At 45.5% G+C, this 26,830-nt stretch overlaps 3 protein-coding genes across 4 annotated transcripts; all 3 read right to left on the bottom strand.

Moving 5' to 3' along the window:
- Positions 1–4,385: 4,385 nt before the first annotated feature.
- On the bottom strand, positions 4,386–7,712 carry LOC123160549 (eukaryotic initiation factor 4A-like). 2 transcript variants are annotated; one of them, XM_044578356.1, is made up of 6 exons: positions 7,490–7,712; positions 6,519–6,591; positions 6,289–6,395; positions 5,773–6,203; positions 4,747–5,407; positions 4,386–4,582 (listed from the first exon to the last, which is right to left on the bottom strand). In XM_044578356.1, exons 2-5 carry the CDS (start codon positions 6,587–6,589, stop codon positions 4,772–4,774), a joined length of 1,245 nt encoding a protein of 414 aa, XP_044434291.1. In that variant the 5' UTR covers positions 6,590–6,591; positions 7,490–7,712; the 3' UTR covers positions 4,386–4,582; positions 4,747–4,771. The 2 variants fall into 2 exon arrangements, with proteins under 2 accessions (XP_044434291.1, XP_044434289.1); XM_044578354.1 differs by having other exon boundaries at positions 4,386–5,407.
- A 914-nt stretch (positions 7,713–8,626) lies between these two features.
- LOC123157133 (UDP-sugar pyrophosphorylase) lies at positions 8,627–15,971 on the bottom strand. Its single transcript, XM_044575380.1, has 17 exons — positions 15,668–15,971; positions 15,005–15,109; positions 14,667–14,783; positions 14,334–14,474; positions 13,471–13,567; positions 12,555–12,682; positions 12,396–12,467; positions 12,224–12,288; positions 11,957–12,017; positions 11,755–11,872; positions 11,321–11,445; positions 11,011–11,087; positions 10,396–10,501; positions 10,184–10,243; positions 9,539–9,619; positions 9,215–9,454; positions 8,627–9,115 (listed from the first exon to the last, which is right to left on the bottom strand). Exons 1-17 carry the CDS (start codon positions 15,791–15,793, stop codon positions 8,948–8,950), a joined length of 1,887 nt encoding a protein of 628 aa, XP_044431315.1. The 5' UTR covers positions 15,794–15,971; the 3' UTR covers positions 8,627–8,947.
- A 2,971-nt stretch (positions 15,972–18,942) lies between these two features.
- On the bottom strand, positions 18,943–26,495 carry LOC123156253 (uncharacterized). The gene is made up of 19 exons (XM_044574396.1): positions 26,224–26,495; positions 25,275–25,430; positions 24,959–25,186; positions 24,725–24,811; positions 24,559–24,648; positions 24,357–24,483; positions 24,173–24,273; positions 23,911–24,079; positions 23,664–23,785; positions 22,858–22,986; positions 22,667–22,765; positions 22,514–22,571; positions 22,358–22,433; positions 22,141–22,267; positions 21,837–21,994; positions 20,734–20,806; positions 20,455–20,649; positions 20,275–20,368; positions 18,943–19,961 (listed from the first exon to the last, which is right to left on the bottom strand). The coding sequence occupies exons 2-19, from the start codon at positions 25,347–25,349 to the stop codon at positions 19,144–19,146; spliced, it is 2,826 nt and encodes a 941-aa protein (XP_044430331.1). The 5' UTR covers positions 25,350–25,430; positions 26,224–26,495; the 3' UTR covers positions 18,943–19,143.
- Positions 26,496–26,830: the final 335 nt, after the last annotated feature.

Here is a 26,830-nt window from a genome sequence, read left to right as displayed (position 1 = left end):
TGATATTCAACATTGAAGATCTTGTGTGGCTACACCTTCACAAGGAACGCTTCCCCAATGAACGCAAGTCCAAGCTTCTACCTCAAGCTGATGGACCCTTCAAAGTTCTAGAATGCTACAACAACAATGCATACAAGATCAACATCCCACGTGACAAGTACAACGTGAGCGATATCTTCAACGTCAAGGATCTCTCACCCTACCATGGTGATGAAGATTTCGATCCGAGGTCGGCTCTTTCCCAGGGGTGGAGATGATGCGGAGCATCCTAAGGTCATCCCCATGTACCTACCTATGTCTCCCACAACACCACTTGGACCAGTGACGAGAGCTCGAGCAAAGGCTATCGTAGATAAGGTGAACTCGCTCCTCTCCGAACTTATACATTCTTCATGTAAGACATGACTACTACCTCAAGCGGATACCCTATGTGTGATCAGGTACTTAGGGGGAAGCCACGGAGCAACTACATCCAATGGCCAAGACGGCGAGGACACCAAGTACAAGGAACAAGAAGAGGAGCTGACAGAAAATCTCCAACCACCGGACGACCGAGACTTGTCGGATATTTGACGCCTGGAAGCGCCAGCCAGCCAGCCGAGCCCCAGCCTGCGCACGCTAAGCGGACGGACGACCGACATGGGCCGGACGTCCGACACCTCCCAGCGCCTGGACGGCCGAACCCCTCTGGACGACTGGCGCCACCATCACAGAACCAAAATGTCAGAAGTCCAAAGTCCACCGGACGATCGGCCCACCGGATGTCCGACGTCCATCGGAAATTCGACGCCGCCTGATCAGAGCCAAAATGACAGACGTTTGACAACTACCGGACGACCGGACCCCCGTGAGCCACCGGACGTCCGGTAGCTGTCAGATGACCGGCGCCTGTTTGTGCATAGTGTGTTGGGCCGAGGCCCATGTACCCTTTCGTGACCCTAGACTATATGTACTCCTCCTCCTTCATCTTTGTAGGTTTAGCATTTGTTTAGCTCATATGAGAGATAGAGCTTTTCTCATCCACTTGATACCTACTCCATTGAAGGCCAAGCCCTCCAACTAGGAGAAGATCCCCCAAGTGGATTCAAGCCTCCACCTACGAGAAGATCCATCTTGGATTCAAGAACTCCTCTTGGAGAAGAACTAGCTACTTGTATCCTTACTTTGTTGTCTTTGGATCTTTGTGACCACTTTGTGTTCATGGATCTAGCACATGTGTAATCGATTCTCGTGGATTTGAGTGTTCCTCTTGTGATTTCCCTCGTGTGTCTCCTCGTGTTCTTCGTCTTCTTCGCGGGATCCCCTCCAAATCGTGAAAGATCGGCCCTAGGGTTTCCACCCTACATCACCAGGGCTTCTGGCCTCTGGGTGGAGCGCTCTGGTAACTTCTTGCACCAGTATTTTTTTTATTTATTCCACAAAAATCTCCATAAATTTTTAGGTCGATCCAAAAACTTTGATTTCTGCACAAAAACAACACCATGGCAATTCTGTTGAAAACAGCGTCAGTCTAGATTAGTTTCATTCAAATCATGCAAATTAGAGTCCAAAATAAGGGTAAAAGAGTTTGGAAAAGTAGATACAATGAAGACGTATCAATGGTCATGATAAGGAGATGTGCGAGTTGACTAATAACCAACCGCGAGCCATGGTGCATCTCCACACATGGGAGGCAATCTCGGTCGAGTCCTGCTATTTGGTAGACACGCCAGATCCAAGCTAGGAGGAAAGCAGTGAGGTGTTAGAATTCAGCGATAGGGATATTGAAGCGCTTGATGGAGCGATCCTAAAAGACGAGTGTCGGTGTCAAAACCGGTGGATCTCGGGTAGGGGGTCCCGAATTGTGCTTCTAAGGCTAATGGTAATAGGAGGCGGGGGACACAATGTTTACCCAGGTTCGGGCCCTCTCTATGGAGGTAATACCCTACTTCCTACTTGATTGATCTTGATGATGCGAGTATTACAAGAGTTGATCTACCACGAGATCGTAGAGGCTAAACCCTAGGAGCTAGCCTATGATTATGATTGTTCTTGTCCTACGAACTAAACCCTCCGGTTTATATAGACACGGGAGGAGAATAGGGTTACACAGAGTCGGTTATAGAGAAGGGAATCTAGATATCCGAATCGCCAAGCTTGCCTTCCACGCAAAGGAGAGTCCCACCCGGACACGGGACGAAGTCTTCAATCTTGTATCTTCATAGTCCAACAGTCCGGCATAAGCATATAGTCCGGCTATCCAAGGACCCCCTAATCCAGGACTTCCTCAACAAGGAGCAAGATGCAGTTCGAGTGAAAGTCGTGTCGACTCTCTTCAAGGTTTCCAAGGAGAAGAGATGCTTTAAGAGGAGGGCGGCGGGCCTGGACGCAGTGAGGAGTTGTTTCGGTCTTGCCATCCCATCGAAAAGACCATGCTGGCAAAGGACAAGGCCTCCCTAGCCATGAAAGGTAGACGGGTGAAAGAGGCGAACGCCATTGATCCATGCATGACCAAGAATATGCAGGTAGTGACAGGAGCCCTGATCATGACACAATTCCCAAAAGGGCATCTTGACAAGCGAAGGTTCGAGCAAGGGATGGAGTATCTGAAGATGGCGATGATCTAGCGGGATAATTAGGCCCTGTCCAAGAGTCACGCCAGACGACCAGTGACACAAACAGAGTCACACCGGACGACCGGTGACACGGGTAGCACATCCTCATGTCAAACCGGGAAGTCAGATAGCCGCGACGGGGATCCTCATAGGCCAAACACCGCTAATGTATCTCCACGTCCATATATCAGCCCAAGGCGAATCGAGGGTTGGCCCCATGGCCCGAACATCGCGACCCTTCCTTGAGAGAAACCAAGTAGCAGCATGCACATAGTCTGCGCCAGAATGCTCGGGATCCAAACCGGCCAGCTTTCGACGAAAAGCGATCCCGCGGCCGGCCTGGACTATGTGCGACGCCGTCCGCGCATCAGACGTAGGTTCCTTAGCGATGTATCCGACATGCTTCATCGATAAACACGATGGACAAGTACCATGGAGTCGGACATGAGATTTTGGGTAACATATCACCTCACATTCCAGTGGCTAATGGTGATGATTGGCACGCCGTCAGACTCTTACCCCTTATGTTAAAGGGATCAACATGTGCCTGGCTTAAACACCCAAGAGGCCCAGGTCAATCTCACGATGGTGCTTTTTGTTGTTATAGACGATGTATTTTGCTATGAAAGGTGACATTTTTTGCTGGAACTAGGAATCCACAACATTGCTGCTTTTTTCTTTGACCGGCGACAATTTTTGCTGGAACCAACAACTAATTTTGCTAGGAATCCGCAACGATTCCTCTGCTCGAGATCTTAGAACCCCGGGATATCCGAAATATAATTGCTCGCTCGCACAAGTAGTGGAAGCCACCCAAAAAGGGAGGCTAGTAAAAAAATTTTAGTAGGTTTGTATTGTTTCTCGAATTGGTAGGTTTCTCGAAGTAGTTTTATTAGGTTTCTCGGGAAATAGAGATGCCGAGGCCCCTACTTACCTTATGGGTAGGTAGGGGGAAGGAAGAGTGGGTCAGAGGGCTTTCTTCACAGTGCATACCTCTCTTTCTCTTTTCAGTTTTTCTGGTCGCGCAAGATCTTTGGTCTTCCCCGGTTTTTCTATGCGAAAAGTTTTGCTGGAAAGCGCGTGAACCACTGCTACCCCATGGGGGATGTTGTAACGTTGCAAAGACAAGCCGCAACCAGCTGCAAGCGACAGGCCGAGATGTTGGAACCAACACAGGCCAAGCTGGAATCAACACAACGCCCAGCTGGAATCGGCACAACGCCCAGCTGCAACCAACGAGGTTCCACATTGGACAGCAATCCGAGGGTTGCAGGGACAAGACGAGATGCTGCAACCAGCACAGCCCAAAGCTGGAATCGGCACAACGCCCAGCTGCAACCAACGAGGTTCGGCAAAGGGCAGCAATCCGAGGGTTGCATGGTGCAACCAGCACGGGCCTGCAACCAACGAGGTTCTGCAAGGGGCAGCAAGCCATGGGTGTGGTCGGTCACAGCGTCATGGTGGGGGAAGGGTCAGCAGCGCTAGCTGTAACCTCTCCCATGCGTGATGCTAACAAAATGACGCGTGCAAAGAGAGTGGGCGACGAAGCTAACCGAGCAGATCTGATGAGCTCCGTTCCAACAAATGAGATGACGTTTCACCATCACTATTTATTCTTTCCCAAAGTCTGGGAGCATGAAATTCACTCAGTACGAGAATAGGAATTTCAGAAAATATTGCAGATGCCAAATCCTGTGATCCCCGATTAAGACGGCAACCTAGATATGCGAGTGATCACAAGTGATAACTACCCCTTGACTAATAAGCAGAGATTATTGCTAAAAAAAGGAGTAAACAGTTTTTAATAACCATAGCATTACTAGTACCGATTGCAGGATTACATGCGGTAGGTAAAGAGTCAAGGATGACACAAACAAATAACATCATTCGGTCATTACATAGTCTTAACAAATAAAGTGAGGACTCCAGCAACAGCAACATGAGCAGCAGCGCCTCCCTCCTCAGCACATAGAACCACAGCCTAGCAACTACAAAAATTCCCAAAACATGGCTTAATAAATCCCAAATTGTCCACGACCACGACTTTAAAGTAGAACCCCAGCAGACCATTTATCACTTGAACCCCCCCACCCACAGACAAGAAAGTTGGTGATACTTCAACAAAAACAAAGCCCTGTCAGGACCCCCTTACCATATGTTCTCAACAGCCCGCCCGATCACAGAAGGTCGGCAACGTTGGCTGGGAGCTCTTCAATCACCACGTTGTAGAACTTCTGGATGTCAAACAGCATCCTCTCATCTTCACGGGTCACAAAGTTGATGGCCACACCCTTCCTTCCAAACCGACCACTACGACCGATGCGATGCAGGTAGTTCTCTGGCTGGGTCGGGAGGTCATAGTTGATGACCAGGGACACTTGCTGGACATCAATACCACGAGCAAGCAGGTCAGTGGTGATGAGCACACGTGAAGAACCTGATCTGAACTCTCTCATGATGATGTCCCTAGTGTTCTGGTCCATGTCTCCATGAGTGGCGGAGACTGTGTGGTCCCTGCCCCTCATCTTGTCGGTGAGCCAGTCCACCTTGCGGCGGGTGTTCACAAAGATGACACTCTGGGTGATGGCAAGAGTCTCATACAGGTCACACAGTGTGTCGAGCTTCCACTCTTCCTTCTCCACATTGACATAGAACTGCTTGATACCCTCAAGGGTGAGCTCGTCCCTCTTGACAAGAATCCTCACTGGCTTATTCATGAACTTGCGGGTAATCTCAAGGGCTTCAGGGGGCATGGTAGCAGAGAAGACACCAACTTGAATCTTCCCTGGGAGCAGCTGGAAGATGTCATAAATCTGCAAGTATAACAAAATGGAGATCAATACCCAAAGCTTAAAATAAGGAACAGAAATTTGAACAAAAATAACCACAACAAATACCATACAAAGCAAACATAGAATGGACCAGCTTAAACAAACAGAGCATACACAGAGCAGTAAACATATTTTATAACTAACTTGTCAGAATTTTTCTGATTAGTGATCATCTAAGATAAGGTTTATATAGATATCAACAGGCATAGGAAACTTGGGACATAATACTGAGCATTAACTTAATGCCTCCTTTCAATTAAATTAGTTGCAATGATAGTGTCAGATAAATAAGATGTGAAGTATGGCAGATGAAATACAATATAGATTAAGAGCATAAGAGTGTTGACCTGATCCTTGAAACCACGGGAAAGCATCTCATCAGCTTCATCAAGGACAAACATCTTGATGTTGTCAGGGCGCAGAGACTGCCTGCGGAGCATGTCAAACACACGACCAGGAGTACCAACAACGACATGCACTCCACTTGCAAGAATCCTTTGGTCCTCACGAACTGAGGTTCCTCCAACACATGCATGAACCTTCACACCCAAGTAGTCACCAAGTGCACGCATGACCTTCTCAATCTGCTGTGCAAGCTCACGGGTGGGAGCAAGGACCAAGGCCTGGCACTCAACCAAACCATAGTCAAGCTGTTGGAGGATTCCAGAACAGAAAGTAGCAGTCTTTCCTGTTCCAGATTGTGCTTGCTGGATAACATCAAGCCCCTTGCAGAAAGGAACGATTCCCCTTTGCTGGATGGCAGAAGGCTTCTCAAAACCTGTAGGCAGAACAAACAATGTTCATGAGAGATGAAGAATACCAATGAAGTAGGACAAAACAATAAAACACAACAGGCACAGTACCATAAGCATAAATTCCTCTGAGGAGGTTCTCTTGGAGACCCATGTCATCAAAGCTCTCATGAACTTCATCATAAGAGGTGAAGAACTCCTCAGTCTCACCTTGGTTCCTGTATAAGATTTAAGGAGCATAGGTAAGAAGATAATACACAAATCAAACAGCAAAAACAGGGTTGGCAAGCAGCTCATAACAATGAGCAGCTATAAAACGAAAGAATGTTTAGATTACTTACAGCAGCTCCTGCATCTTAGAATCATAGTTCTTAGCGTCAAACTGGGAACCTTCCGGTGCCATTCCTGCCATGGCTGTAGCGGAAATAAAATGTGTCAGCTCAAACAAACAAGGTGAAAAGAGAGGTGCAATAAAACACGTTGAAGCTTAATTAACAACAGGAAATCAGAAAATACATTGTAGTGTATGAAGATAACATCAACAGGATGGTCAAGAGAAACGAAAACATCTGATACTACTCCATATAAATCACTGTGTGTATGGACAGGTCTACACAGAACCCAGTTAATATCACTGAATCGATTGCAAACTTATACAAACCAGAAAAGAATTCATATGCAACAGATGAGAGACACAGGCCAAAAACTTGCCCTTGACACTTCCTTGCAGATTGGCAAGAGAAGCAACAGTAGAATAACTAAACATAACTATTTCCTCTCGTGCTCGATATAACTAGGCAGAGCTTGCCAACTACAACTGCCCTCACAGCTACCGCAAACAATTTCAGCTAAGTGAGCACACAAGCTCATCCAGCAAACCGAGCACCAAAACACAGGACAGCACCACTAAGTACAGCTTCATATAAGCCGGATACAGCTACATACACAAGTTTTTTCGCAGAGTAATAACAAATCAATAACTCAACAGCTAAAGCGCATCGCGACCAAAATAAATAGAATCCTGCATAACAGAACATATCATCAGCCGAAACAGCGAAAGCTACCGATCCTATCGGCTGCAGGGAACCCGTACCGGCGTCAACAAACAGCTTAACCCTAAAACCGCGGCCTCCGCCGCAGAAAACCTAGCTTCGCCCACCGAACCGACGCAGATCCAGCCCTACAGCGACCCAGATCCGCCCAATCCGACAAAAATCACCCGCACGCACAGATCGGCGCGGCGCGGCGGCCACGGCGACGAAGAGAAGCGAGACACGGCACCGGGGGAGAGAGAGGGAGAGTGGGATTGGACCTGAAGCGTCGGGGAGGAGGTGCCGGGGATCGCCTGAGGGTTTGGTCGCGCTGCGGTGAATCCGAGATCAGGTCTCGGATTCGGCGGCGTGGGAGCGGAGGCGGTGAGGGGATTGGCAGGAGAGAGAAAAACAGAGGGTTTGGGCGGCGGCGGGGAGAGCCGCCTTTTAAGGGGTCCCTGGGGGCGTAGTGGAGCGAGGCGAGGACGGGAGGGGGTAGGGTTTCTGCCCGCTCACCGGGCCGCTCATGGGCTCCTCCCTAGGGCCTGCCCCGGCCCGTGCCGCTCTAGGTAGCAGGAAGTCGCACTGCCTGTCTGTCTAGTTTGTTTTCTTTTTGTTTTTTATTATTCTCCTCCTTTTTAATAAGTTTTTTTCCTTCTGTCATGTTCTTCGTTTGGTGTTTTGCAAAAAAAAAATTTTGCAATAGGTATAAAATTAAGAAGGTTTCCTTTCTGTATTTCTCTTGGTTGATTGATTGATTTATGTATGGTGTGCTACATGGATTTGCCTGGTTCAGGGCCAATTATTTGTTTCCAAAATGCTGACAGCTACCCAATCTGGCAATCGTGCACGACTATCTTTGCCATGACTCGTCTCTTCCTCTCAATTATTATTGCTTCCAATTCTTGCCAGCATTTCTGGATGGCAAAATCCCAAATTCATAACACGTGTACCACCGCCGAGTCTGTGCGCAAATATTAAAGAAGGTACAGCAGCGATCTCATTTTCCTTTAGGGGACAAAAATGGTGATCTGATCGTGTGGACTTAAGAGGCTGATGCTTTATAAGAATCTAATCTACAAAGGGGACAACGGCAATGGCAAGCAGGCATGGTCCTCATCCAGCTTTTCCTATTCTTTATCAAGAAAAAGCCCAGCTCTTTTCCATGGGCATGGCACAGCCACACATCTCCCTCCCTTGCCATCTTAATATCTTATTAAGCATCAAAATCGCCAAGAAACACATACTCCCTCCGTCCCATAATGTAAGACTTTCTTAACACATAAATATCCCACAAACTTTACAAAAAAATAAAGAAGAAAATATCAATTATGCACGCCGCGGAGAGGGCCACCATGCTTGGAAGCAAGATCAACAACCTCAGCGATTTTGTTCTCTTCGGTGCAAAGAGTTGAGTATACCAGCCTCAAACCCCAATATGAAATATCAACATTGTTTACTTTACATAAAGAAGAAACAAACGATGACTATAAATAAATATCCATACAAATTTACATGAGCAACGGTGAGTCGGTGACTGCCTGGTTGCTGAAGCAGCTTTGCTCTTATTAGTACAGTATTACATTGGAAGGCAAAGAAATGGCTCCAGCTTATTGCTATTATCACATGACACTAATAATGAAGGCCACCCAATTCTGGGAGGACAATGTAATGTACTTACTATTTCCAGCTGCAAATTGGCAGAGGGACCATGTCAACCACCAGCCATCCATGCCCCTTCATGGGCTCAGGCAATGCTTTCCCGGCTCGGTGTAGTTCACCTCCAGCTGCTCAACCTTCTCAAACTTGAACCCGCGGATCCTCGTCTCTTCCTTCTCCGAGGTGTCCCTGTGGTCGACATGCTGGATGATCCAGCCTTTGTTTTCCACGTGACCCGTGACTTTGACCTGCCAACAAGCACAACACCAAAGAATTCATGGTTAGGATGACGGTAACCACATAGAAAAAATTGGTAGTTCTCTAGGTTAACAGTGTTACCGTCTTACCTCTGCTTCGTCGACCGAGTTGACAATAAGAGCGCCGTCCAAGGAAAGACCGTCGATGACGACATTCCGGCCATTGATGACCAGAACCGATCTCTGAGAAACTGAAGAGTTGCCGTGCACCTTTTGCTTGACGTCCTTGAACGTAAGACCCCACCTCGGGCTCCAGGTCACGCGTGGCCAGACCTCTACCTCTTGACCATTGAAAGTGCTGACTACAGGGTCAGATATCTGTGCACCGGCCTGGAAAAAGAAAGGGTGTGGAAAGGAGCTTGTTGAGCTGGAACGCAAACAAGCTGACGAGCAAGTGCCTGGTAATGTCATCACCTTTCTTAAAATGAGGCTGTTTGCCCTGTAAATTGCCATCTCTCCTGAGGTTGCACTATGAAAAGGATTGCCTTTTGGAACCTACAAAAAGGTGTATCAGAGACTGCTTAGAAATCGAACTACGATTCTTACACGATATCTTTATAATTAAAAATAGCAGCCTCTAGCAAACTTTTAACTCAGGATAGTGACATAAATGTGCGTATGGAATACAGATGGCACCATCAAAGAGTGAAGAGGAACTTTAGTTATCAACGTGTCGCAGCGAGGCAATATCGATACTGACAACTAACATGGATATTGAGATACATACTTTAACCAGGATCATCATTCATTAATGCAAGCAGATAAATTCAGAGCAAGTCTTCGTCCTATCAGTCATAAATGCTTCATGTGCAAGTTCAAAAGTGCAGAGAAACTTTGGTTCTCAGAGTGTCACAACAAAGCAAATTTAATACTGTCAACTAACATGTCTATTAGCATACACACTTCAACCTCGATCATGATTCATCAACTGGGCATAGACTAAGAGCAAACCCAGAAACACTCTTCTTACCAAGCATAAATTCTTCATATGTAAGTTCAAAAGTACAGATGCAAAACGCAGTATATAAATTTCAGTGTTAGGAACGGCCAAAATCATACTTTAGCTGCATCTTCAGGATTGTTCTTTACAGGAGCATATGCAAGCCAAGCATCCATCACCTACATTAAAAATGGCAAAGAATGACAGTAAGGGATGTGAAACATGCACCCAAAGAGAAAACCTTTTTTCTTTTGCATCTCAATTATAACCAGATTACTAACATGATCAATTTAAGGACCATAGTATGATGAGAAGATATGTTGTTTCTTACCGTAAACCCAACTTTTGCCGTTGGAGGTAGTGTTTTCGGATAGTCTTGCATCATGCACTCAAGACGAGTGGAGGATTTAAATGCTGTCTTGGTAGAGTCAGTATACCTAAATTAATAAAATGACAAAAGTATAATAAAGTTAGTATAAGATACACAAAGTTGTGGTCAACAAAACTCACAATATCACATCGGGACATATGAACGGCATTAAGACTAGTATAAGATACACAAAGTTGTGGTCAACAAAACTGACAATATCACATTGGGACATATGAACGGCATTAAGAATAGTATACTGTGCTTGTGAGATTAGTTATAAACTTTTAATCAATGATGCATCTACAAAGATACTACAAAAACACATGTTATCTTTATGTACACTATTGAAGTCAACACCAACAAAAGGAAATATTTTTATAAAAAGAGCTGTATAAAGTAAAACAGTATTGGGTTAAAGAAAGAAAGAGCAAAACCAAGAGCAAGTTCATTCTCCCAACCTTAAATGACCACTGAAAGAAACAACTTACACCACTGAATGGAAATTGGCCACATACTTGTCGCCCTAATAGCATTGTAAAATACATCTTTGGAGGCAGCACATGGCAGCATACTTACTTTGGATTTACAAATTCAGAAATGGCGCCATGTGTTTTCTTGAGTTCCTCAATGTATGGTCCAAGCTCGAGTATCAGCTGCAAAAGGGTGGCATAAAGTTAGCATAACAAGAAGGTGAAGCTCCAAGACAATATGCATTCTAAAACTGACAACGAAGTATTGATACTAGACTAAAAGATCACACTGATGATATTAAATAAACAGGCCATGTTAAGCACCAAATTTTCAGTGTTTAAGACCTGTTGAAGAAAAGGGTCATTTGGAAGTTGACACATCCCTACTGTTCTAATATATCTGTTTGCAATATTACCTGGTTTATATTTCCAGGGTATGGAGAATAGCCTGTTTCACAATTTGCGTCTCCATCAGGATGCCCAGTTGCACGAAGGAGTGGATCAAGCTGATTGTACTCCACATTGATCACCATCGTTCTACCTACATATAAGAACGGATCCAAGTCAAATTTGACAGAACATAAATACACATGAAAATGCATTCTTCCGTCAGAATTGATATGTTAGATGGCAGCACAGAACAAGCTGAAGAATAGGGATCACATAGATATTTTGGACAAATATAAAGGTACTTTTTGTTGATTCCAGTAGTACTGATATAATCTGCAATCACTATTGATTCATAATATTATTGATCCAGTTGTCAGAAAAGCATCAAAATTTCCATATATGTATACCCATTAAATATGGTGAAAGTCAGTAAAAAAATATGGTGAAAGTGAAAATTTACCATCAACATGAGTAAGTTTGGTTATTCCACCAATGGCTTCCTTTGCCTTTCGAGGAACTGCAAGAGAATTAACATTGTAGCCTTTGGTGGCACTGACACCTAATGCTGATGGTATTGCCTACAAAAAGATGGTAGAACTAAGTTCCTGGCTCTCTACAGTATTCGTAATTATAATACAGTAGAAAAAAGGCAGTGTACAAACATTAAAGAGCAATCCATTTGTGTCCTGGAAAAAGAGAACCCATCTCCGTCCTGTATTCTTCCTGTCAATATAATGTGAAGTATTATAAAAAAAAGATCCTAATATTTTCTTGTGTAGGGTAGAATTTTGATTGATTACTTTACTAAACTATTTCAAATGAGTCAATGATAACAGTTACAAGTAATTGCCTTCAAAAAGGCAACTTGTCTCATACAGAAAGTTTGTTCAACGAAAAAATACATCCAGTTCTTGAACCAACAGGCATACCATTGCTCGAGTAATCCACTTGAATAAAGAAGAGAATGAACATCTCCATGCCCATGTGGTTTTGTCTGCCGAATCACAAAACTAGAAGTAAGAGAAGTGCAAACTCGAGAAGATGAAAACAACAGTAATACATTTTAAACCCCAGTATAAGCGATCATATGAAATTAGCAACCTGAATCTTGTATTTGTCATTTGGATCTAATGCAAGCCTTGCATCGTTGTCAGCTAGACATGCCACCTTTTCCTAAAACAAATAAGCATTAGTCAGCACCAAAAGTAACAGCTGTGTATGTTTTTTGAGCCCTAAGAAGCTCATGGAAGAAAAGGCCACCTGCTTTAGAATTTTCACTTGTGATGGTTCCATTCCAAAATATGAGTTTGATTCCAAAAGCTTGATGGTCAGTGCATTTGTATCATCGGAAGTCATAATAGCAAACGGGATCTTCGTATGGCATTCGCCTGCATACTCAAAGAATGAAAAATTAATCAATTAAAGCAGTGTCTGGATTTTCTTCAGGCCCTAAATTCAAGAATTTCAAAATAATTAAAATAAACAGTTAAAATCATGCTCTATGAGCAATTCACAAGAAACCATCATATACATTTATCCAACGTGTTGTCTAAAGTTCTATAAGGTTGTGAAAAGGAGAGGTAGAATTGCATTCTACTCCCTCTGTAAACTAATATAAGTGCGTTTAGATAACTAAAGTAGTGATCTAAACGCTCTTATATTACTTTACGGAGGGAGTATCAATGTACAGACTGAATTTAGAAACCAGAGACCAAACAAAACTGGTTTAACTTATCTGATTGAGGTCTTTAATTTGTCCTAGGTTCATCTTGGTATAGTCTATATAAGTAAAAAATACTTCCTCTGATCCAAAATAAGGGTTAGCTCAAAACTGCGACACTTATTATGATCGGAGGCAGTATGAAATTAGCAGTACCAATCCAATGATGCACCTCAGCCTCACATACTAAGTGATATATATTTGAACAACATCCCTTTTTTTTTACATTCAAGCTATTTCTACGAGCTCAAGTCAGCCCATTCGGGCACCCACACCAACCAACAGAAACCATAGTAATGAAAACAATACAAAGATCATCGTTCTACAGAATGGTAGTTCATTTCAGGAAAATGTTAAACTAGAGTGAAATGATCAACAGTGACAAGTATCATAGGAAGTATACGAAGTATTGGTGAGAAAACTAATCAACAATGGCAAGCATCATAGTCTACATACCCTCCATTTTGCAGCTCGCCTCTTGTAAAGCCAGAATAGACTCTATGTAATGTTGAAGAAAACATTTCCCAGTGGTTGTTTCCCTGGGGAGTGCTACCTGTGCGATGAAATAGTTAACAAAATGGTACTTTCAGAAGTTTGCTTGATGTCAATGTCACCAAACAAAATAACAGATCTCCATAGGGAATATGCTACGTGTTCAAATTGTAATTACAGGATGAAATAAGACCTACACAAATCACCTGATGTACAGTCCAAAAGCAAAGGTTCTGTGTTTGGCACGATGTGCGATACTGCTATCCAACAAATGATAAAAATGTGTTGTAGCACATAGTGTGTGAAAGTGGAAATATTCTAATAAAATAACACGATCAGTACCACAGCTGCATGACTGCAAAACAATATATCTGCTAAGAGCACCCACATCCCATTTTTTTCTCTAAATTAAGTGCCAAGGTGGATAAATCACATTTCTCTATATACACTTATGTAAGTTTTTTCTACCACATCCCATAGCACCAATGCTAAGTTCTTTCAGTTTTGTCATTTAAATTACAATTTCATATAGATAAGCTAATTAAAAGTAATTTATTTGGCATAGCATTGATGCTAAGCTTTTTTTTTCTCTTAGCACCTATTCTTGCATCCTTTAGCATTGGTGCTAGCCAGTTTCTCTGCCTTTAGCGTCTGCTTAACACCTAGGGAAATGGATGCTCTAAAGCATGATTCTGAAGAGCTAATTGATGTATATACCTGCTACCCTTGCAAATCATGAATACAAAATTTCAACTGTGATACATCAACATGACAGTCTTTCCAAGTCTTGGCTGCAAGTATACTATCAGGAACTCAAGCCACGTTACCTTAATTCCTTTGTAACCAAGTCTTTCACCAAGACCACCAGCTACAAGAACAAATGCAGCATTGCGTGCTTCTTTTACCCCAGCTGCTTCCAGCGAAACAAAATTGTCATCACCAAACGTCAATACTTCCCCTGAGGGAATCTGAAAATACAGTTCATCTGTTAACACCATGTACTTCGTTCAGATAATAAAGAGGCATATCAGTACGCAATGGTTCAGAGCCGGAAAGAAAAGGAGCAATTGAGTATTCGGAACTGAAAACATCACAACAACACAAGTGCGTATGAAGACCCCAACAAAATCCATGAGAAAATGGTGCATGGCAAGACTTACAGAAGGTGTGAAACCATCATATGGATTTTGTCCTGCCTTTGAATCTGCTAAAAGCTTTTTGGCATTCTGGATGTATGCTGCCAGCCCACCAGGATAGCTTGAATTAAGTCGGAAAACCTAGAAAATGAAAACGTTTAGCAGGAAAATAACAATATTTAACTTCGTATCACTTCTACCTGTGAAATTCGTTAACTTCCAACAGAAAGCTAGTAACAGACAAGTGCCTATAATATTAAAGCTTATCACAACAAAGTAACTGCTATATATTTTTTTTGGTAGGCACGTCCATGTAACATAAATTCTGAAATACTTCATGGAGATACAACAAAGATACCCACCTGGTCAAAGAAGTTTTTCTTCTTGTCATCGTCAACACCAGGTTCTGGCCAGTGTTCAAACAAGTGCCCCTGGCCTTCATTCAGCAGCATCTTTGCAAGTTCAACCTGGAATCACCCAGGAGGCAAAAAGAAAAGGTATTACAGAGAAGAACACAAACCCAAACAATGTGCATAATCCATCGCGGTTCCGATCAAAATTTATCAGTTTCTAGGCACAAATTCGAAGTGTGCAATGCACTGCCCGTCAAGTCAATGTTCAGATTTGGTAGTGCAGGATGAAGTACAGCAAGGACAAAATCGCACTTTGTAAAAGGCCTTTTAACCTGCAAGGAGTGGGCAACAGCAAGCCATCACCATCGCCACGTGAGGGAACTAGGCCGAGGTAGTTGGCCGTACCACTACCAGCCAGCGCTAAATTATAAGATACTATATGCTGCGCCGAATCCTAAGAAATTCCGCGAACTCCGCCGTCCATGGCGTTACGCAACTCACAATGTTTGTTTCAAGTATGCGCGATAAAGCATTCCAAAAGAAAAACTGAACTAGTATTAGGAACGAACGGTTACAGGATAGTACGACTAGCGCATACGCAGATATGCTGCTGGTACTAGTATACGAATGACTGCTTGCTTGAGGATGCGGCGGGGTGAGATAATTAGTTACCTGGTCGTGGGAGAGGAGGTGCAGGTTCCGGCGCAGTGCGGGGCACGGCTCGGCCCACTCGCCGGCGCCGGCGGAGATCCCGAGCGCGGCGACGCCGTCCGCCGCCGCGTGGACGCCGGAAGCCATCGCGCTGGGAGGAGGAGGAGGAGGCAGATGCGGCGGTGCGTGTCCTCGAGTTCCCGTTGAAGAAAAGAGAGTCACGGGGGCGCAAACCGTTTGATGCTCTGCTGCGGTGGCGTCGGTTCCGTCGGAAGGGACGCGACTTTAAGAGAGAGAGAGAAAGATAGATAGAGATACAGATGGAGAGAGTCAGATGGGCGCTCAATTTGATATGATTGGATGGGGCGGGTGGGGGCCGGGCTGTCAGCGGGCGTGGAGTCTGTGGACTGGACGACGCTGTGTGTGTTCCAGAAGGTGGATGAGGAGGCGACGACGCCGGTAGTGGGCGGCGGCGGCGGCGTGGAAGTTAGTCGCGAGCGTCGTGCGAGACAGGTTGCGTGTGTGGATCGCTAGATGGGCCAGCCCATGCAGTCTTGTGCCTCCGTTTGATTGGGCTGTGCTGGGCACTACACGCCGATATTCGACTGAGCCCGGGCCCAGCTCCGCCCCCACCCAGTGGGGGCATAGCAGAGCACTGAATTACCCTCAAAAAAAGCAGAGCACTGAATTGCCTAAAAAAACAGAGCACTCAGGCATGCGCCAGTGTCGGCCGACGGCTGGCGCTGCCTCCCGGGCAGCAGTGGCAGTGGTGGATGCGATTAATTTCATAGATCAGAAATTGTTTGTGTACATTATATACGCAATTTTAATCTAAACATATGGCAAGTCAATTTACAATACTCTCTCCGATATATATTAACAATACTCTTTTTTTTTTAGAACGGAAAGCTTAAGAAGAGTCCGCTTTGAATTAGCAAAGCCATCAACCGGTCAAGAGCACAGACTCGAAACCAATACAATAAAGAAAATAAACGGCAAGATAGAGAGGCGTTGGTAAGCAGCTTAAAAGGAAATACAGGGAGATGCATAGCTCGAAGACGTAGAGGTCCTCAAGCATGAACAAATCGCGAGGGGAGAAGGAGAATGCCCGCACCGGAGCAACACACCCGACGAAGAAGGGCATGTCGTCGCCTAATCACCAGCGGCCCCGATGCAACACAACCGCCTAGTTCCATTGTAAAAGAAGGCCCCTGCTAACTCGCCTGTCTTGAAAGGCGCCACACGGTTGACAAGAGAAGTTCACCCTAGAACCTAGGAGTTAGTCGTCGACATGGTACATCTGGAAAGGAACCAAGCTCACCCAACAAGCCACAAAAATAGTTCACCAAAGCAGAGCACCTGACAAGCCACAAACGGTTCACCAGGGCAGAGCACCACCGAACCGCACAGACTGGTCATGAAAAAGGAAGAGTTGCCGGGAAGAGCAATAGCAAGATTTCCCTGGATGGCATTGAGAACCGAAGGGCATTGACCGAAGGTGGAGCTTATGCTCTCACGACACGCTGGGATGTGGGCTACCGGAGGAGGGGAACATGATTCCCTCCCACCTAGGAGAATCCATTGACCTGGCGAGACTCACCTCGACTGCCTGGAGAGCTCCCAAAATGCAACGAGCCGCTAAGGAAATCGCAACCTCGATGGAGACCAACTACCGCCACAGCTGCACACCAACCACATCACCAAGAAGTCCAAAGCCCTCCTAGTTCCCAAAAACGGTGCCTTTGGGAAAGACGCGACACTAAAGACGCCACTGTCGCCCAACTGAGATGTGGATTTCTCCCGAGAGGCTAGGGGGAAGGGGGCAAAGCAGCACACCTAAGCGACGCCACCAAGGAAGGGAGCGCCCCCCCTCGGGCGTCGCCACCGACGAGACAGTCGAGGTCGGCCTGGTATTTCTCCCGGCCTTCGATTTCCTGCCACCTGCACCCCAACGATGCGAGATCTGGCGCCCCTCGTCGAAGCATACCGGATCCGGCCAGGGCGGAGCTTGCCCAACGACAGGGGCGGCCAGATCTGACACCACCGACAACCAAAGTTGTCGCCGCGCCATGGCTCTCGTCCTTCCGGTTCGCCTATCGTCCACACAACCAAGGTCGTCGGCCCACGCCCACGCCACCGGTTGACGCAGGCCGGTGACGCCACTCCGACTAGGGCCGCCGCCTTGGATCACACAACCCCCAAGGCAGAGGCAGAGAAGCGAAGGCCACCATCATTCTTGAAGTAGTTGCATTACATGATCTTTGAATTTGGCACACTTTCTTAGGCATGCCCGGGTCTCACAATAGCATCAATGTGATCCAGCGATCACCGTTGTTTGGAGGCTGACTGAAGAAAAAGCTCCTCCTTGCCACTATACTGTAAGTGGACATGAGTACAACATGGGCTACTATCTGGTTGGCGGTATCTATCCTCCGTGGGCTACCTTTGTCAGCACCATCTCTAACCTAGTTGGCCAAAAAAAGGCTCATTTCACCCCAAAACAAGAAGCGGCTAGAAAGGATGTCGAGAGGGCATTTGGAGTTCTGCAGGCCAGTTTTGCACCTGTTCGTGGACCTGCTAAACAATGGGATCTGGAGACCTTGTGGGAGGTGATGACATGTTGTATGATCATGCACAACATGATCGTCGAGGACGAGGTGGCAATTCTGCCGCAGCTCTAGAATTTGAGAACATGAATAATTCTATCCAACTTCCTGACCAAAATCCGGCCACATTTGAAGAGTTTATTCAAATGCATCAACAAATTCAGCATCAATCAACTTACAGGCAGTTGAAGGGAGATCTGATTGACCATCGATGGGCGGTTAAAAGGGAAAACAATATGTTGGGATGTAATGTTTGAACTTTTTAAATTTGAACTACTTCTGCATCAACAAATTCGGCATCGACCAACTCACGGGCAGCTGAAGGAAGATCTGATTGACCATTAGTGGACAGTTAAAAGGGAAAACAATGTAATGTTTGAACTTTTTAAAATTTGAACTACTTCTACATGCGGCTACCTAAACGTTTGTACCCTATGTATGCGGCTATTTGACCGTGCAGACTTAAAAGAAAGGAGGAATGCCGGAAAGGAGGAATGCCGGATTTATGCAGCTACAGTTGGATAGCTACCGCAGACAGATGCAGAAGAAAATTTGCGGGTTGCCATTGAAGATGTCGTTACTATGATATTTACTCCAGTTGGTAGAGGGAGTTGTAGCGAATAAATCTGGTACTCCCTCGAAATATAAGAGCGTTTAGATCGAGAGTATTTGTAACGGCACTGAGCAAAGTTCAACAAATAATTGACGTATTAGAGCCAATTTTGGATTCTCTGCCATCATTCACATCAAGAATTACATTTCCATACGTACAAGCCGCTACTGAAGTTTTACAGTGTAAAACGCCCCGTCAAAATGACCCCCGCGCGTGTGTATTAAATATCTACCGTGTTAATTAATGCCGTGCCTTTCAAATTCCTACTACAGGTCAACCTACTCCGCCGGCGGCGCGAGGTTGAGCACCATGTCGGGCCCCTTCTCCCCGGCGACGGAGAACTCGTCGGGCACCGGCACGCCCAGCTCCTCGCACACGAACCGCACCACGCGCCGCGTGACGGACCCCAGCGCCATCTTGTTCACCGTCACGGCGATGGCGAACCCGTGCTCCGGGTCGCAGAACCCGTTCGACCCGCCCATCCCGGAGTGCCCGAACCCCGTCGGCGGTGCGCCGGACCTGCCGTACCTCCTGAACCCGAGCCCGAACTTGCTGTTTGGGTGGATCATGCCCGAGTACTCGCCGCCGCCCATGAACGCGTCCATGATGCCGCTGTCGCTGTTGCTGAACAACCTGCCGCCGGTGCTCCCTGATGCAGCCACCGACACTTCGCTGTCGGCGTCGCTGGTGCGTAGCTGGGCGTACTCGACCTTCTCCATCGAGCTTGAGCTTCCGCTGCTCTTCTTTGCAGAGCCTTTCTTCTTCTTCTTGGACGTGGCGGCGGTGGGGAACGCGGGCGTGTGCACGTGGCTGCCCAGGAGCGGCTTGGCGTTGCTGGAGTGCGGCGGGGGAATGGCGCCGCCGGCTGCCAGCGCCGCGTAGTACCGAGCGAGGGCACGGGCAGATAAGTGACCGTTGGCGGCGGGTATGATGGCGCGGCGAATGTTCAGCGTGTTGAACATAGCTGGTACGCCAGCCGCCATCTGCGCAATGCCGCTCAGCAGTTCTGGTGGGACGTCTGGCCCTGGCTTGATCCCTTGTAGCTTCTGAATTTCTTCCATGTCGACGGTCAGCGTTGCCAGGCGAGACTCAACACCTAAAAAGGGCACAGATTATGAACAACGTCAGCCTTGTAATAAGTGCCTCTCAGAAGCTAAGTCCAAAGTTGTCTTGATCAACATATGGAGAATTAGTAATCCAATGTGTTATTTCCAGGTATGCTGTAATCTCTCCCTAGGATTTCGTTTCTCATGAAGTTAAATTTCAAACATTGTTCCAGTACTTCTGTTTCTGACTCTTTCAGACTGAAGAAAAGCAGCATATAGAAGACGATTTGCATAATCACGGAAAAACCAAAGAAATACATTGTACACTATCTAAACACTTTCTTTTTAGATCTGTTAACATACCTGGAGGAATTCCGACATATAGCTCTCCCTCGATGTGAAGAGGATGAACAATAGCCTCTTCTAGGATCTCTTGAAACTTCCTCCCCGATGCATGCTGTTATTGTCAAATGCCAGTGTTAGGACTCGTGAAATAAGTTATAACACAAGCAGTATGAGTGAACTTTCTTAGATTAATTATACCTCTATGAGACCACCGCACAGCCAACCAAAGGATAGGTAGTGATAAATTTGTGATGAACCAGGCTCAGTTTCGGGTGTAGATTTGGCAATCTGGTCTAGCATCTCTTCCCAATCACATACCGACATAGGATCGGTTTTGACCACATCTCCCAGAGCATTATGTAAACCAGATGTATGATTGAGAAGATGGTACACCTTTATTGCGAAGTGACAAATGAGTCTGTTAGTATCCTGAAACACTGTCTCATTACATAGCATAAGTGAAATAAGTTTTTGCACCTTGATTAGCTCCTTTTTGTTAGTCCCAAATTTTGGCCATATATCGGCAACTGTTTCTTCATACTTCAACTTCCTGAAAGATCATAGCATACAGTCACTATATGGACAAGATAAAGTGTATAAAAGCATAAGGTAACATGGAAAAGATGCTTAGTAGTCTCCAAAGAGAATCATGCACAAGAGTCAGAGATCCAAAGGATCTGCTTCACATAAGAATGAGATGCTAGAAAGCCTAAACTAGAAGCACAGATCCTTTTAGGTGCGTCAGAACATACATAATGTCAAAAAAAAGTGTGACATTTGTATGAGACTTCTTTTCGACCAACCGTGGATGCTGCCAATAACATCCACAAAGCGCGAAGCCCAGGGTGGGCGACGGGGGAGAGCATCTGCACGAACCATCCTGCCAGGGCGTCAAGCATCTCCGACGGCACCTCCATCACCGCCACGGTCTGGGGCGGCTTAGGGTTTTGGGTGGAAGGAAGGTTTTTTTAAAAAAAAATCTCATGGGGAAGTGGGGTTGGGATGGTGCCCTTCAGTCGGTGACTTGCTGTGGGCGAGTCACTGGAGAACAGTATAGCGACTTGCCACCCTCTTTATACCATTCGACGTAAACAATGAGGCAGCTACAGTGTACGTCTATAGGATCCGGTCTACAGTAACTCGTGAAGAGTAAATCATGAATAGTCCTTGTTGCTACTGGACTTGATCTGGGCTGTCCATTTCAGATCAAATGGATAGGTGCCCGCAAGTTACAGCGTGACTCGCTGTGGGCAAGTCACCTGATCCCTGTCCGTTTTTAGACGCAGGGAAGAAATGGAAAGGGTAAAGTGAGACTGCAACTAAAACTACAGCAACATAGTACACTGAATGTTGAGTATACTGAGATAGTATACCTGTTTCCGTGCAACATGCTACCATGTTTATACTTCTAGGCCCTTTTTATGTAGTACGAGTAAAACTAAGATGAAGATGAATATGACGATGAGCAAAAAATTGCACATAGCACGACTAATTCTACAGCATAATGCAGCCCGATGGCCTGCAAACAGATTTACAGTGGCATGCTAAGAAAAAACTTGGTGCTGAAATTAACCACTCACCCTTGGTCGACGAGCCAATGTACCATTCCAGCAGTGATGCCCTTCGTCACAGAGAAAACCGGAAACAGAGAATCAGGCTGAACGGGGCGCGGATCATATTTCCCTAGCGTACCAGCAGCGGTGTCTATTATAACCTTTCCGTCTTTGTACGCGCATACCTGTGAGAGGAATATCAGTAAGGCTGCATTGCAACAAGACAACCGTGTGCAGATATCGCTGGTAAGATCGTGATGTGAAATTTCAGCACAAAATATTGCTAGTTATGTCATGCATGTTAATGAGTGGCATGAGATTTTTGACCCACTTGTAGTCCCAAAATTTTGTCGCTTCCCATCTCCAGTAGAAGACTCCTCAGTTTAGACTCCACTTCAGAGTTAACAGGTGAGTCATAAATCCACTCGCCATTAGTTGAGGGCCCACGTGTCATATTCCTGATATCAATGAAGCCTAAATTATTAGCAATTCGAAAAGAATGATCCGCACAAAGCTGATGCAAAATATAGGCATGACGTGCATCTCACCCTAGCAGAGTTGATTCAGCAAATGGCCTCATGATGTCCAGATAAACTATCCTAACATTGAGTGAAGCTGAAAGCCCTGCAGGTATAGATGGAAAACTGTCACTGCGACTCTGGCTATATCAGAGGAATGTACAAAAGTTCAAGAGACAGACATACCTCTAAGAAGATTTAAGACCCTCATGAAAATTATCGCATCCCCGGGGAAAGCATCAACCTGATAGCGAGAAAACCTACGTTTAACACCGGCCTCTTGGTTGACAAACCCTACACAGCTTAAAGGAAAGTAATTAGCTGGGCATGGCTACTCACAGGATTGAAATGTTTAACCTCCTTCTTGTTCAATTTCATCTTCTCTTGAAGGGCTTTGGCATTTCGTTCTCTTTGTTCATTCAATGCTTTAATGTTTTCCTGATAAGTAGGAACAAACCACAACCAACCAGTTACTACAGCTTCCTGCAGTATTAGGAACAAAAATCTACAACGGATAGCCTTCAGCCTACCTTCGCTTCAGTTGCTGTAGTGGACTGGCGAAAAAATATTGAGGCAATCTCCATAGACTGCTGAGGCATGTCTACTCGCAGCTTAAGCCCCATCTCTGCAAAGGCTGACAGCAGTGCCACTTGGTCCCCCTACACATCGATCTCAGATTGTAAATTATAGAGTTTAAACAAAAGAGTGGCAAGCTAGTAATAAACGACAAAAGATACAATAAAGCAAAAATCTCACAAAATTTACATTTCTGTCTATGATCACGTAGTGTTGCGTGAAACTTAATAATTTACTATAGAAAAATACATGGTCGCAAAAACAAAGCCTAGTTCCTGATTCTTTCTTGCTTATCTTATACTCCCACCGTCCCAAAATAAGTGTCTCAACTTTGTACTAGACTTGTACTAAGTTTAGTACAAAGTTGCACTAAGGTTAAGACACTTATTTTGGGACGGAGGGAGTAGTTGTTGAATGTATCATGTCATCTACCAGTCTGCAATATCACTGGTGTGTAATGCAGGGATAAAGAGCCACAATATTTATTACATGAAAAAAAATCTACAACATTAAAGGATAGTCCCTCCATCCCAAAATAAGTGTCGCTGATTTAGTACAGAGTTAGTACAACTTTGTACTAAATCAGCGACACTATTTTGGGACAGAGGGAGTATGATTCTTTGACTCAACCATAATACAAAAGAGGGGTAACAGTTACTCCGAAGGAAATGCTTGTTGCTTATAGCTACAGAAGATACTCTTAACTGACTTCGCACTTTGATGCCATGTGTATTATTTGTAAGGTCAAACTGTTACAAACCTCAGCGCATGACAAAAACATCTTTGCTAGTGCCTGCTTCATTGATTGTGATATGCGTTTAGTGAGCCCAAAATCAAGGAGAATCGGTTTGTGTGGAGGTTCCTTGCTTACAAGAAAATTGCCTACAAAAAAGAAAAGCATGTTAGTATGAAGGTGTGAAAGCAACACAAAGAAATCCAATGGAAATATTGGAGAACAGAATTTATGTAACACAAGATCTGCCTTAAGAAGCATAGAATTACAATACCAGGATGAGGATCGCCATTGAAGAAACCGTCAATGTATATTTGATGAGCATAAGCACGGGTTATCTCTTCAACGAGTCTTTTCTTATCAACACCATATTCTTCCAATGAATCATTGTCATGTAAGCGAATGCCGTCCATGTATTCCAGAATTAGAATCTTTTCAGTAGACTGATACAAAGAAGAATGGGTCAGACGATGGTCACGTGATTTGCAAACACTAATGCAAGACAAACAGAATAAAATTCGGGCTGACAGTTAGACCTGAATAATTTCTGGTATCAGTACATCAACATCGCTGGAAACACTGCCACTCCCACCTTCGGTCTTCCGACTAAGATTCTTGGAGACAGTCCTAGTGTTCTCTGAAAGTAGATTTTGCGCCTTACATTATCATGATAACCTCTCTATGAATGCTGTACCTGAGAATCTGAGCAAGGAGAACTACCTGCTTCATGATTGAAATCAAGTTCCTTGGGTGCCTCCTTGCACCATTCATCAATCATTGGGTTGAAATCATACTGAGGTTCTGCCCATGCAATCCATTCGATCAATGATTTTGCATTCTTCAAATCCTGATCACAGATGAAAAGTTACAATAGCAATCCTACTTGTCTTACAAACACTATTTCCAGAAAAAAGAAAAGAACCTCTAATATGATCTCTTTGATACCATCATGCTGAACTTTCACAACCACTTCTCTACCGTCTTCCAGAGTTGCACGATGAACTTGTGCTATCTGTCAAGAAGTGTTCAACCATGCTATGAATTTACACCAGAGAAAATATAGTTCATTTGGGAGCAACAGGACTTACTGATGCGGTCGCAAGAGGGTCAACGTCAAAAGTAGCAAATAGTTGACGCATGGGTTTCCCAAGTTCTTTTTCTATGGTTCCACAAACCTGCAAACAACAGACCAAAACTAAGACTAAGATGAACTACATTAAGTCATGCTATATGATGTTGCCAGATTGGTTGGCTACAAAAATGGAAATGCTTATGATTAAATTATTTTTCAATCTACCATTCACTAATTAATGTATACATACCTCTTCAAGAGGGCGTGGAGGAAGCGAGTCCTGCAACTGCTTCAGGACCTCTATGTACGGCTCAGGAAGCACGTCTGCTCTTGTGGACAGATACTGGCCCATTTTGACCCACAAACCTTCTAGCTCTATCATCAGGTTGAGAACACGACGAGCGTTTCGCTCGTGCGTCTTTGCCCATATAGCATTCTTCTTAACAGCGCTAACCCACTGGACTCTCTTCTGAACAGCCTGCTTGCACCTCAGAAAGATGTTAATCTGCTTCCACCAGAACAACAGAAGTCGAAAGAAGAGCATGGAAAGAAGCAAACAACCGCACCTTATAGTCGAAGTAGACGAAGAGCGCCAAGGAAAAAACTTTGAGGCGCCTGGTTATGAGGGTTCCCCATCCCATCGGAAGTCAGCTGGTCAGGAGGAGGGACGACGGAAGATTCCGGCACGCCGTGGTCAGCTCTGCTCGAGGCTCCTAGCAGGACTGCAACGCCACAAACAGGTTCAGCGAAGCAAAGCAAAATCAGCAACTCTCTTGACCTTCATTCACACACAGGTGAGTTATTCAGAGAAAGTGACTTGACATGACAAACATATTCGCCTGACTTGATGATAGCTCTCCAATCGCTTGCGTTAATGCAACAAAAAAACAGAGCAAAATTGAAAGGGAGAAGCAGATGGCCCGGGTTTGCAGAAGCAGAATCCATGCGACATGACAAAAGCATGAGCAAGTGGTTGTTTCCGAGACAACGCCACCCCCAACAACCACAAGACGCGCGGGCACCAGGCAAGCGGCACAAGAGGAAAATGCAGGTGCGTGTACGGCGGTAGCTGCACAGCTTACAGTACTAGTACTCCTACTACTGGACTATGACTCTTCTTGTCCTCCTCTCCTACAGGGGTCGGGTCGGGCCTCCCATATCTGGGGATGGAAACTTGGCTTCATCAAGCAGGAACACCGGCAAGAATCCACTGCCGCGGCCTGCGGGGGAGGGGATGAACCGCCGCAGCAAACTTGACACCTAATTTTTTTTGCCGATGAAACGCGGAAACTGGACTTTGCTTAGCGTCGAAGCGACGAATTTGCGCCTGATCGCGTCCTCCAGCCCACCCCTGAAGAGAGGAGGCGGAACCGCCCGCCCACCCACCCAGCCGGCCATCCACGACCACGGAACCGAATCCCGGCCTCCGAGCTGCGGGATTCCTACTCGCCGCGGAGCCCGAATTATCGCCCCCGCCCCGGAAAAAAATCGTCGAGAAGCGGGGGAGCGAATTACCTCTGCCCGCGCCAGTCGTGGGAGTGAGCCGGCGGAGTCCCCCCGGCGCCGGGGATCCGACGCGTGCGCGAGAGAGGAGAGAAAAGAAAACTCGGAAAGCGGTTTGGGGTATGTGTTTCTCCGTGGGAGAAAAAAGGGAAGGAGTTTTTGTGACTATTTTTCTTTTTGTGCAAGGGAGAGAGTTTTTGTGTGTGAGAGAGATGGGTTTGGTGGTCGGAGGAGCGGCAGCGCTACCTCCAGCCACAGTGGGCGAGGTATTTATTTATTCGGAGCGGCCGAGTTTGCGCCTAAGCCCTCACGGCTCACGTCACCTTGTTATTAGCTTCAGAGTCAATGCTGCTATATGTAGCGATCACTTAATCATCGGCCGGTCGACCCATGGAATTGGAATCCAATTTAAGATGATTCCCCATGGAATTGGAATCCAATTTAAGATGATTCCGCCCGTCTTGTGAATTAGTCCCTGTTTGTTTGGACTTTCGCTTCTATTTTTACAGCTTTTTATTTTGATTAAAATGTCACGAGAGCTCTTTTTTTTTTGACTGGTACGAAAGCTTTTTTTTTTGCATGGTATACATCTCTCATTTATAGAATAAAGACTAAGTTA

Source organism: Triticum aestivum, chromosome 7B, assembly GCF_018294505.1.
Source record: "Triticum aestivum cultivar Chinese Spring chromosome 7B, IWGSC CS RefSeq v2.1, whole genome shotgun sequence".
Lineage (NCBI taxonomy): Eukaryota > Viridiplantae > Streptophyta > Magnoliopsida > Poales > Poaceae > Triticum > Triticum aestivum.
The sequence above is the reverse complement of the archived record's forward strand: the minus strand, read 5'-3'. Positions and strand labels throughout refer to the sequence as shown.